This window comes from Zootoca vivipara, chromosome 17 (assembly GCF_963506605.1).
Source record: "Zootoca vivipara chromosome 17, rZooViv1.1, whole genome shotgun sequence".
Taxonomy (NCBI): Eukaryota; Metazoa; Chordata; class Lepidosauria; order Squamata; family Lacertidae; genus Zootoca; species Zootoca vivipara.
Window position 1 is genome coordinate 13,814,390 of NC_083292.1, and position 12,872 is coordinate 13,827,261.

General features: G+C 45.0%; 1 protein-coding gene across 1 annotated transcript in view; it reads right to left on the reverse strand.

Moving 5' to 3' along the window:
- PI4KA (phosphatidylinositol 4-kinase alpha) overlaps positions 1-12,872 on the reverse strand; it is a 99,091-nt gene that overhangs the window by 25,872 nt on the left and 60,347 nt on the right. Inside the window, exons 27-37 of the mRNA XM_060269495.1 lie at positions 12,374-12,457; positions 10,013-10,102; positions 9,619-9,738; positions 8,955-9,047; positions 8,163-8,319; positions 7,397-7,524; positions 5,604-5,762; positions 4,175-4,326; positions 2,865-2,972; positions 2,010-2,137; positions 1,799-1,918 (exon numbers count right to left, since the gene is read on the reverse strand). Of these exons, the coding sequence (XP_060125478.1) occupies positions 1,799-1,918; positions 2,010-2,137; positions 2,865-2,972; positions 4,175-4,326; positions 5,604-5,762; positions 7,397-7,524; positions 8,163-8,319; positions 8,955-9,047; positions 9,619-9,738; positions 10,013-10,102; positions 12,374-12,457 (1,339 nt within the window). The remainder of the gene's footprint in view (positions 1-1,798; positions 1,919-2,009; positions 2,138-2,864; positions 2,973-4,174; positions 4,327-5,603; positions 5,763-7,396; positions 7,525-8,162; positions 8,320-8,954; positions 9,048-9,618; positions 9,739-10,012; positions 10,103-12,373; positions 12,458-12,872) is intronic.

The window sequence follows — 12,872 nt, forward strand, 5'->3', positions numbered from 1 at the left end:
TGGACAATGGTTTTCAGCGCTGTGCTATTTTAGCATCGTTCATGAGGCAGCGGACTATTTCAGACTCCTGCCTGAAATCCTAGAGAGCTACTGCCGATCACCGTAGACAACACTGAGTGACAGGGACCAAGGGTTTGACTTGGTATAAAGCAGCTTCCTATCACATATGGGACGCAGGTGGCGCTGTGGGTTAAAACCACTGAGCCTAGGGCTTAACAATCAGAAGGTCGGCGGTTCGAATCCCCGCGACGGGGTGAGCTCCCGTTGCTCGGTCCCAGCTCCTGCCAACCTAGCAGTTTGAAAGCATGCCAAAGTGCAAGTAGATAAATAGGAACCGCTCCAGCGGGAAGGTAAACGTCGTTTCCGTGCGCTGCTTTGGTTTGCCAGAAGCGGCTTTATCATGCTGGCCACATGACCTGGAAGCTGTACGCCGGCTCCCTTGGCCAATAATGCGAGATAAGCGCCGCAACCCCAGAGTCGGTCACGACTGGACCTAATGGTCAGGGGTCACTTTACCCTTTACCTATCACATAAGTGCAGCATTGTGACTACTATGTAGTCAAACTACAGCTTTGACTACAGAATTGTGGAAGCACTTGAAATACGCATCATATGCTGATGAAACAATTCCTTACTCTGGCCACTGACACCTCAAATGTGTATTTTGTAGGCCCCACCTATTCTCTTGACTGCAAATTTGTTTTAACTGATTCTAGTATGGCACTTTCAAAGTGTTATAACTTGCCCTGGGACGGCATAGGGAAGCACAGAGAAGAAATCTTATTATAACAATGATAATGCATTCTCTGCATTTAGAGATGCACAGACCCGGAAACGGTGGGAATTGAAACCTTACTTTTGAATCTTGCCGAGGTCAATGTTGTGCAAGTTCTTGCTACAACAACCATCCTTGAAACTGGGTCATATATATAAAAATTAAAAACACAGAACACAGGCTTCTTATATAAAAGGCCGCTAAAAACAACCTTAAACAGTGCTAAAAACAACCTTAAACTGGCAGACCTGTTGTCGGCCAAAACATGTAATACTAAGCCAATTTAGTGTAATAGCAGGACTGGAGAGATCCTGCTTCAGTGCTCACTCAGCCATGAAAACTCCCTGGGTGTCAGGGACTGGGCAGAGAAGGAATGGTGGAGACTGCCTCCCTATCCTGGCCCTTCCAGGGAGGAGGAAGAGGAAGACAGTATAGATTGACAACAGGGGTTTGAGGGAGGTCACAGCTCAGAGGCAGATGAGGGGGAAAGTTGGGAAATCATGGGAGAGGAGGCAGAACCGGAGCGGCAGCTGACTGACACGGTGTCTTTAGATAGCATCCCAGACCCTCCATCTCCCAGAAGCCGGCAAGCCTTAAAAGTAGGAGAGCAAACGGCTCAAAGACAGAGGGCACGTAGCAGCATCTATAGAAGTGACGAATGAGGAAGTGGGAGAGACGAGGGGTGTGTGGAGATTCACTTGGGACAACGCCATTATCCAAGAGGCTGGGTTCTATAGCCTCTCTCTGTAAAGACTGAAATAAAAAAGGATGGTAAGAAACTTTCCCTTGTCTTTATACTTTCCTGGGCAACCAGCCCTGAGCCGCTGACAGCCTCCTGACACTGCATGACCTTGATCAAGTCATTCTGTCTAGACCTAACATACTTCTAAGGGTTTTGCAGAGAATCAAATGAGCAGGTATGTGTGCCATTTTGCTCTCTCCTTGTGGGGATGAGAGTTATAAAACATAAATTAAGAATGGTTTAGCAATGCTCAGGATAAGGCAGTGTCACGTGAGACAGACCTGATTTCTTGGACATCGTTGACATGCCGCTGGACAAAGGGTATGTATTTATCCATCCCTGGGTGGCTTGCTGCCGAGACCCAACAGTGATGTCCAGGTTGCTCCGTGTATCTTGATTATCTGAAAAGAAAAGGAAGCATCCCGTCACCCAGCCAGACAACTGAAAAAAGGGAAAGGAAAGTTGTTTTGTAGCTTCTTATCTAAGACCCACCGGGAGGAACAAGCTGGCTGGCTGTCAAATATTTCTTGTCGGAGAACATGGCAGTCCAAAACTTGATTAGGATGATGATATCCTCGCGCAGCCTCTTTTCTCCTTGGGTTGGACACTTCGGAGCAGAGCTTAAGCACACAAAGCATAAATCAGAAGAGTGCAGGTGCTTCGGGTTGAGATGAAATGCTAAACTATGCTTTAATGTTTACATGAACCTTGAGCTCGTGTACCCCCCTCATCCCCTCTCCTTTGGTACAAAAGCGAAGAAAACATAGTCAGCTTTCACTTCCATTTTCAATCAACTGCAGTCTATTGTTCTGCCCAAACCTTAAGCTGTGGCTAAACTTAACTATGACGTAGGGCAGGGATGGGTGACCTGCAGCTCTTCAGATATCACTGGACTACAAATCCCATCATCTCTGATCACTGACCATGCTGGCTGGGGATTATGGGAGTTGTAGTACAACAGCATCTGTAGGGCCACAGCTTAACCATAGCTGGTTTAGGGAAACAAGCCAGGATTATAAATCATAGCTTAAAGTTGACTCTCTCTTTTTTTAATACTGCAGTTAAAACTGAAGTAAAAGACTCTGATCATCCAGAGAAAAAGAGGGAGCAGATGAGCCCAAGACTCATTCGCATAACCAGGCTATTAGGAGCACAGTTCAAAGCTGCCACCCTTTCTTAACTCTTGGCTCTTGTCCACTTTCAGGGCAGCTACCTAAAACATACAGAGTTGCAATATCTTATTGCTGTGCTGGTATGTTGGGGCAGGGGAGGAAAGAAGGGGGACACTTGGATTGTTCACTTTACCTTTCTCACATGGTTAAGTAAGGAGCAAAAACACAGCAATACCTGAAATAATCAAAAGCAGTTGAATATATCTTCTCTCTCAAGACATTGCGAATCGTTGCATTTGGGACAACGTCAGCGTGAAGCAGGGACAATCCCAGAGTCAGCAGCCTAAACAATCCCAAAAGTAATGAATACATAAATACATGAAAAGGCATGCGAATACTCTTCCCTACACATGCTAACAGGTTTCCTATCAAGCATATATTACTGATTGGGGTCAGGAGCCTGTTACAACACTTGCTCTGAACGGGGGCAAACACACACAATGCTTGCCACTTTTAATAGAGGATGCCTGATTGCAGGGGTGGGAAACCTTTGGCCCTCCAGATGTTGCTGGACTACAACTCCCATCACACCTGGGGCGGCTGGAGCTGATGGGAGCTGGAGTCCAAACACATCTGGAAGGCCACAGGGATTCCCTAGCCCTGTTTTATTGCACCAAGGCTGCAAGTGCAAGTTCTCTTTTTAAAAAATGAAAATAAAAATGAAGGCACCCCTGCAATGTGATCCCGCTGTACCCTTCAGCAGCATGGTGTTTTATTGAGAGCAGTCAAAATCCAGTGCTGAAGGAAAGCTGGTCGGTTCCAGATTTCGGTGGTGCAAAGGCAGAATGGCTCCGAAGAGATGAAAGAGGGGTTAACTCTCCCTCTGAGTCACTACTTCCAAAATCTATAATTTAGACAAGTGGAACATGGAAACCACAGAACTGCTAATCCTACATTCCCACTCTAACCTACCCTAGATTGTGTCCTGCTTACATTGTCCTATCAATGTAATTGACAATTAAACCTATTCTTATCTGAAATATCACGCCCATTTAAGTTTCATAGCTCTGACCGGGATTCCATTCATGATTCACACTACAGGTGTGGCAAAGAACACAGGAAATAGGTTTGGTTTTGCTTTTGGTCATGTGAGTAGAGGTGCAAACAATGAGTTAGGCTGACCCACCATCTTCAAGATGGCTCCATATCAATGGATTTGGCTGATTTATTAACAGAGAGCCAGTGAACACCTTTTTATCCATCTCCCAACTAGAGATCTGTCCTAGGCTCATTGTCTTTTGCACATAGTTGGGTGCAACAGAGCAAGGCTAACCAACACGATGTCCCCAGATGTTGAGGACACCAAGTCCCACTGGCCAACGGTCAGGGATGATGGGTGGTAGAGTCCACAATATCTGGAGGGCTCCATATTGGCTACCCTTGTAACAGAGCCAGACGCTAGGATAGGATACATCCAAGTTCAAAGCCTTTCCCATGTTGCATTTTCCTATTTCTTTCTTTACAAAAAAAAGCATGCCAACTTACTTGAAACGTGGCCCAATCGCTGCCACGTGCCGATTCATACTGCCTTTTGATCCCCCAATGTTCAGAGAAAGGGATCGCTGGAGTAGACTGGAGAAGATTTCCACCTGGTCAGAGCTACAGTACTTTGCGATTTCAAACCTCTGCACCAGGAACTGTGTCAACAAGAGAAATGTTTATATGTATCGCTCAGCAGAATTAAAACATGGACTGCAAGCTCACTTTTAAATTTACAGAACTCACTGCCCACAAGCCATGCTTACACTTTGAAGGATCTCAGAAGAGGAGAACATAAAAGCCCTCCTATCCCAGCCCGATCACCCAAGATCATATGAAGGAGCCTTCCTAATTGTTACCTGTGTTACAGAGACCGGAACAGCTTCAACTACAAATCCGGCATTTACTGCCACCGTGCTGCATTACTGCCACACCGTTCCAGCAGAGCGATTCAGCAGGCTTTCGATTTTCAGGAGTCTCTTGAAGACTTTATGCCAACAAGCCCATGCAATTTGCTTGATTTTTTCTGAGTAGTCAGTCATTTTAGTGGCTTTGGGGATCTTTTTTTTAATGTTGCTGTACACTGCCCTGACGTTTCGTGAGAAGGTGACATATAAACATCAGGAAGAACTTTCTGACAGCAAGAGCTGTTTGACAGTGGTTCTGAGAGCTGTCTACTTCCCAAAATGTTCATCCTGCCTTCAGCCACCAGGTGGTGTCATAGCCCAACCTGATAGCCTTGCATTGCCAATGGGAAAACGGAACAACTTTTGCTGTCTAGCATTTCATCGGAAGAGTTTGCTACTTAAAGAATCACTCCTTAGGTTTGTAGATATCAAATCAATTTCCTTTAATGATGTAATGCAAGGAAAACACAAAGCTGCCTTCATAGAATGTATTTTCTCCATCTAGTATCCATTGTCGGTGACTCTTTAGGGTCCTGCCAACCCAGGCCATGTGATCAGCATTAGCCCTTCAATGCTAGGCTTCGCGCCCAAAGGCTGCCCCTGTAAGGCTCCAGACAAGGAAGCCTTGAAAGGGTATTGGAAGCTCTTACCCAGGCATCCCCAAACTGTGGCCCTCCAGATGTTTTGGCCCACAACTCCCATGATCCCTAGCTAACAGAACCAGTGGTCGGGAAAGATGGGAATTGTAGTCCAAAACATCTGGAGGGCAGAAGTTTGGGGATGCCTGCTTTTACCAGTGCAAATTGTCTGATCCAAGGGCTCTGTCCAGGGTCCTGAAAGATCTGATACTAGCCCCCTTGTCAGGCATCCTAGCCCTGACCAAAACCTTGGATAGCCTCTCCTTCCATTCCAGAATGCTTGCTGGATCTGTACCCTCCCGACTCTCCCGTGGGCACTAATCCACCAGCACAGGACATTGCTCCATCTCTGCTGTAAGCATCTAGCGACTGCAGGAGAGGAGCACTTACTTCTATCCAGATGTAATGTGGTGTGACCTCCGGTGGACACGGTATGGGCTGGCTCTCTTCCGAAGCAGCTAAGGGATCTGCTTCTTTCCGCTCGGCAGAGAACAGGCCAAACTTCTGCTCCACGGTCATTTGCCAGGCCCCTGACATTTCTCGCATGAACTGGGAGGAAGGAGGGAAGAGGAACACAAACGTTTGCTTCATTTCCTGCTTGCTATTCTAAATGGTGGGGTATACAGTGAACTCTGAGACACACTTCTTTGATTCTGTATGCTAGTTAGTACACAGAAATGCATGCATGTGTACACCTAGCTCATGGGATATTTTTAGAATATTTCCCTTAAACACACATGTATTCCAAAAGCAACGTGAGGCCGCTTTCAAAGAAAATTACCCCAAGTTATCTACTCTTGCTAGAAAAACTGACTGCATTTCTACATCTCATGGCACAATCTTTACAAACTACCTCCACCCAATGTGTGGAAGTGATATGGCAAGCACAGTAGTTACATATAAAAAAGGACCCCGGAAGGTTAAGTCCAGTCGAAGGTGACTACGGGGTTGCGGTGCTCATCTAACTTTCAGGCCGAGGGAGCTGGCATTTGTCTGCAGACAGCTTTCCAGGTTATGTAGCCAGCAGGACTAAACCGCTTCTGGTGCAATGGGACACAGTGACGGAAACCAGAGCGCACGGAAACACCGTTTACGTTCCCGCCACTGTGGTACCTATTTATCTACTTACACTGGCGTGCTTTTGAACTGCTAGTTTGGCAGGAGCCGAGACAGAGCAACGGGAGCTCACCCCGTTGCAAGGATTTGAACTGCCAACCTTCTGCTTGGCAAGCCCAAGAGGCTCAGTGGTTTAGACCACAGCACCACCCACATGGTTATCCTGCTCCTACTGGGCCTAAAAGTGTCACTACTATTGCAGAGATGGCAGTGGAAGTTGAAGACCGTGATCTTCATGTCTCTATGCCTCTCAAGCTATGGAGAGTGAGTGGTGACTATGGGAGAAGTCAGGGGTGCTGTATTATTGGTGCTCCCTCTGATGGACAGGCCCTGGGTCTGCCTCCTGGTGACCCAGCAACCAGTGACAGTTAGTGAGACCATCAGCCAATCAGGAGAGACTGAGTGGAGTTTAAGTGAAATGCTGACAGCTTAACTGTCAGTTATCTATGGACAACCTACATCAATATATGTGTTTAAATTAGGATTGGTGGGGTTACTCTTACAGTTAATGTGAGCTTACGTTGCGTCTTTCGCTTTCCTTTCTGCTATATTTGCAGCAAAAACAAATGCACTAAGTATGCTTTAATAGCTGGATAGTTATATATTATTATTGTGCATTATGTAATTAGAAACACCAAACAGAAGGGGAAATGAGGTGGATAGGACTCCCTTCCACTCTGGCTAAATAACAGGGGGAGCTGGGAGAGGATTAGTCCAGTCTTGCAAAGTCAACGGAGAGAAACCAGCAGGTCTGGAACTAGCAAGGGACATCCTTCTAGCAAGATACTTCCAAGTTATTTCATAAACCTCACCTACAGAACAAGAGGAAGGAGGTAACAAGCCCTGGAGATCCTCTTCCACCCAACAGACGGAGAAGAAATAATTTCTAGCACAGGTGATTTTAAACACGCATCTATTCAAATTTTTACTCCAGATTCCTTCTGGAGAATGACTCTTAAGACTGCAACCATGAAGAGAGTTACTAGGGACAGTAAGCACCCCTGAACACATTAACTTCTGCGTAAACACATCTCAGATTGTGCTGCGAGTGATTGTGTTTTCCTTACCGGCACTTCTATCCCATTCTTGGCAGCGAGCAGCCATTCCCAACAAGCGATGGCCGTTTCCATGCCGTGCTCGCTGAACATTCGCAGCGGGCCCCAACACAGGTGATGCAAGAGCTGAGGGTCAGTGTCTGAAATGGAAACATTTATATGTAGCCATATACTTTTTTTAAAAAAAAGCATTTTAAATGGGTTGGGTCCAGACGTAGCCATACTTAATGTAGACCCACTTAAATTAACGGGACTCCAGGGAAGAAATGAAAGGAGTGGTGCATAAGTTACAAAAAAAATTAAGCAACATTTTGCATTTATCACACAAACATTTTGTTCAAATATAAGCATCCGTAGCTATTTAATCCTGCAACCCTACGATCTAAGGGTAGGCACTGATGCTTTTAGTGATGCTGTTGCAATTTTGTGTGTTGTATGCATCCCCCCCCTAAAAAGTGTGGTCTACAAATATTTAAATAAATAGCTGTAATGTGCCCTGGGACCTAATGGTGAAGCATGGGCAAGAGACTGATTGATTGATTGATTGATTGATTGATTGATTGATTAAACAAACAAACAAACAAACATCCTTACAGCTGTACAAAGCTGAATAATTATTTGCCCATCAACCAGTGGACAGAATTCTCTTTTATAGAGAAACAAAAGAACCAGTTTGAAATTCTTCTTTCAGCATCCTTTTCTGTGGCTTCTCTCTCTAAAGCATGTATATATGCACGTACACATGGCAGAGCTAGGAAAATTGAACTGTTGTCCTTACCTCTGCTACTTATCAACATGGCTGTCATCTTAAACATGACTTGAGTGTAGTGTTCAGGCTGGCCTGGTTCCAGGGCCTCGTTGAGCTGCTTGATCATTAGTTTACTGAGATCTGAGGTGCGGCCTGTGGCGTGACAGTAATTAATCATCCCAGCGACCTGTTAAGAGAATTTCCCGTCAGTTAACACGGCTTGCAAAAACCTTTAAATGTCTAGTGTTTATCTTTGTGGTCACATGGATGTTTTCCAATTACTCCACGGCTAAGAAGAGCTTTTCAGCCCCTGTCAAAGCATGGCAAGATTACTATTATAGCCTGTGCAAAATGGGGATTCTGCATTGTGTGAGTTGCCTTTATTTCATCATGTTTTAATCGATCTGATTCTGCAAGCCACTTTTGAGTTTATTTTCAGGTAAAGAAGAGCTGGGTAAAAATCATTAAAATAAAACATTCCCGAATATTCTCATGCATCCCTTTTGAATAGCAAAGTTTAAACATCTTGTTTGCACGTAATGATCCACGAAAGAATCCCTGGTCAACCAAAAGCTTTGAAAAGTACTAGGAGCTCAGGAAGAATATGATGGATGCAACAAATGTTACTCGGTTTGTTTTCACTTCTACATAAAATGTTTTAGATACTAAAATGTATAATGTTCAAAATAATGTTTCATGCTACAATAAACAGTTGATTTAAATGAGCAAATCTCACTCACTTTAGCGAAGAGAAACAAAGCAAGAGGGAAACAAATAATGACCCCTGTTTTAATGCCACAGAGCTTAGACTGCTGTACTTACTTCTCCAGCATAGCGATTTCGCAAGTTAAGTGAAGCCATGAAGTTGGAATAGTCTTTCTTTACACAGGCAGGCCTTTCAGTTAACTGGGTTGCCTACAAAAAAAACATATGATTACTATGTAAGTGGTGTGTGTGTGTGTGTGTGTGTGTGTGCGCGCACACACACACACACCACCCTCTTCTGCTGCTGTCCAGCAAATGGTATTCAGTGGTATGCTATGGATCTGTCCAGCCCCCTCGCCTTTAAAATTAACTAAGCTCGTACCCATCACCACGTCTTGTGGCAGTGAATCTGCTAACTGAATTAGGTGGTGTTTTAATCCCACTCTTTAGCCAGGAAAAGACTCCTGCAGCGGCTTACCGACCCCAGTTATAAGACAGTCCCTGCCTGCAGGCTTCCAATCTAAAAAACAGGACACAAAAGGGGGAAAGGGACCGGGAGGCAGTTGGGAAAAAGCAAGCTCAGGCACTACGATGCAACTGAGGTGTATGGCGCTGGAAAACTTGAAAGTGTTACGTGAATTCAGAGCGTACCCCTCCTCAATAAAAACTCTTTAATCTCCAGAGAGCACTGGGCTCTACTTGTATAAAATAGCCACAAAATCAAGAAAAAAACACAGCAAACCCTGGCCAGTTAACCAAAGAGGTGACTGTCCTCACTCACCCCCAGAGTTGTGTTATGCCTGTTGTAGCCTGCGAAGTGGAGGATGCTCTCCGTGGCCATAGCCAGCCCTGTGTGCTGGGACAGGCCAGAGACCCAGTTCTGATGCTTGTTTAAATATTCCTGAAAGAAGAGCGGAGAGAATAGTCTGAGTGCAAGCAGAAAATTTAAAACGAGGTCCATATGTTTTATCTTATGCTGGTCTGTGACCGAAATAAAGTTTGATACTGATACTACTTTGAAACAATGTCTAATACAATATACCGAAAATGGCATTCCCTTCTGTGGGAGAAGAGAGGGAGTGCCTTGTTTTAGATATACCTCCATCTACACACACACACACACACACACACACACACACACACACCAATATTTAGCTACAACTTGCAGAAGTTACCTGCAAGTGAGATTTGGTGACCGAAGGGGCCCATTTCATGGCTTCTTGGAGGATCATTCCACAGCGTGCCGCAAAATCCTTTACTATACTCTAAAAAAGAGAGACACAAAACAATCAGCTGGTAAAATGAATTGTTGTGCTGAATAATAAAAGCAAAATACAGCCGTACCTTGGTTTTCAAACAGCTTAGTTCTCAAACATTTTGGCTCCCGGAACGCTGCAAACCTGGAAATGAGTGTTCAGGTTTGCAAACTATTTTTGGAAGCCAAATGCCCGACGGGGCTTCCGTGACTTCTGATTGGTTGCAGGAGCTTCCTGCAGCCAATCAGAAGCCAAGCTTTGGTTTCCAGATGTTTTGGAAGTCGAATGTACTTCTGGAATGTATTCCATTCGACTTCCAAGGTACGACTGTAAAGCAAGTATTAAGCTGGGTCAGGCGCACATGCAAACTATCCAAAATGCGGCAATAAAACTGCTGGCACATTTGAAAAGCCAAGCAAGCTCTGGCATGGTTTCAAATTGTGCATTCGATTCCTGCGCTTTATCTAGAACATTGATCATGGTGTTCAATCCCCCCCCCACATTATTAATATTTGATAAATGTATTTAGTATTATTTGGGTGGCTGGTCCTACTCATAGAGTTGAACCTCTAAAATTAATAGACACGGCTAACTTAGGTCCTTTAATTTCAAACAAGCCTGAGCAGAATTTGGTTTCTTTTCTTTCTTAATTAGATTTCCTATCTGCATTTTGTGACGAGCTCGGCGCCTCAGTTACCGCTCACGCCGATGTGCCCACTCTCACTTAAATATATTGCCCCCACCTCACTGAACAACCGTTTAACCGAAGGCTTAAAAACAAAACCTAACTATCCCAGAGTATCCGGGGGGGGGGGGTCTTTGTGAGGGGGATAACCAATAAGTTGGAGTCTCAAGTGTGTGTGTTTTTTAAAATAAAAAATAAATATTTATTTTTAAAACAAGGTAATATAATACAAGTGGAGAAACTTAAGTTACTTCAATAATAATACGCTAGTTCACTTCAATTTATTTTCAGAGGTTTCGGCTTTATGGTTTGGTTTCTTTCTAAGGCGGCACTTTCCTTCAATTACTCACCCCTTTAACAACTCCATCGGAGGTGCTTTCGGGAATAGTCTTAAGGGCTCGCCACACCCCCCCTTCCTTCACTGGGTTTTGGGAGTCTCTTCTTTCCTCAGAAAAGTCTTCCCCCTCCAGACTAGTTTGAGATCTAAGTAGACTGATCTTTTTCAGCTCCTACGCTCCCTCAGTCTCCCAGCAAGATCCGGTCCTATTACTCCTGCAGGACACTACATTCAAGTCCTTCACTGTACACTCGGAGTGGATGTTTTCTCCAGATCCAACTCTCCCTCTTCAACACACTCTGTATTTCAACCAGACTCCTATCCTATCTTCCTACCTACCTCCCAACCTCTCTCCTCGACCAGCTCAACTCAACTACCCACTAAGCACACTAACTCCCTCCAAAGCCTCTCCTTTTAAACTCTCCCTCCTAGAACCACAGCCAATCAGAGGCTGACGTTCTTTAACCATTTGCTGGCAGGAGAAAAAAGGTAAAAAGAAACACTTGTGGAACCAACTTTTCCGTCACACCTTTCACCAATAATAGCTTGGTGGCAGAGCCTCTGCTTGGCATGCAGAAGGTCCATCCCCCAGCCTCCCCAGAGAGCCACTGTCAAGCAGGACCAAATCAGCCTGATTCAGTATAAGGGAGCTTCCTATGTACCAATCCCCACATGTGGACATCTAGGACAAAAGAAATGGGGTGGGCACACTGGGCAAGCGGGGAGGAAGATGGGCTCTTGCTCATGATAAGCCCCACCAACAGGTTAAAGAATAGTTTTTACCCATGGGCTGTGAGGCTGCTGAATGGAAGACAGCAACATTGCAGCTGATGTTAGGGGTTGGTGGTAGTACGACAGCACACAGAGCGACAAGGACCAAGAGATTGGGAGGGGGATTCGTTTAATCGCACTGTAAACAAGTGGTACGGTAACAATAAAGTACTATATTTCTATTTTCCCCCCCTATTTTTCCACCCATATGCAACAAGGTAAGCCCATCTATTCCAGCCTGGCAAAGGCAGACAAAATGCTACTCCTGTCTTTCACAGAGAGGCCTTCGCAGTTCAATACTGCTGCAGTGCAAGGAAACAGAAATGTTCCAAATTATCCGGAAGGAAAATATATATATATATGAGGCCAGACCTAAGTAATTTAAGTCGCCTTCAAGCATTAACCACGTGCAGGAGCAAGAAGATGCAAATTTAGAAAAGGTCACAGTAAACCTCAATTCATATTTCTACATCCTGGAGTGTCTTACCTCTCTAGCTTCGTATGTATCGGGAACAGTAATTCTATATGGGGCGTCTGGAATGTCATAGTAGGGTTGGTCCTTGTGAATGTCCTGAAAAGGAAAACAAACCTTTTAACAAGAATCAGATCACATTTCTAACCGTCTTAGAAATGCTGTGTGTTGACATCCATCTGTCTCAAAAGACAATGGAGTGCGCCTCCAGGGGCAGAGTCAAACTGCTGCAGAATCACAGTGCCTGCTGTGGCTGCAGAGACTGGTAATTTGTAACTACTGCCTCCCAAGTTGTTTTTGCTGCGTTTGCAGCACTGAAGTGACTTCCCCGAGGCGCAAGCCTGGGCAGTGTGTATGGAAATCCCGGGCTGCCCAGACAACAAGACCCACACCTCGCTGGTAGGGTCCAGAGGAAAGCAGAGCAATACATTTGTGGCACCAGCTTGGCTGCAGGAGTTGTACAAGGCGCCACCCAACCAGCTTAGGGACTCCACTCCGGATTTGTGTAAGATTT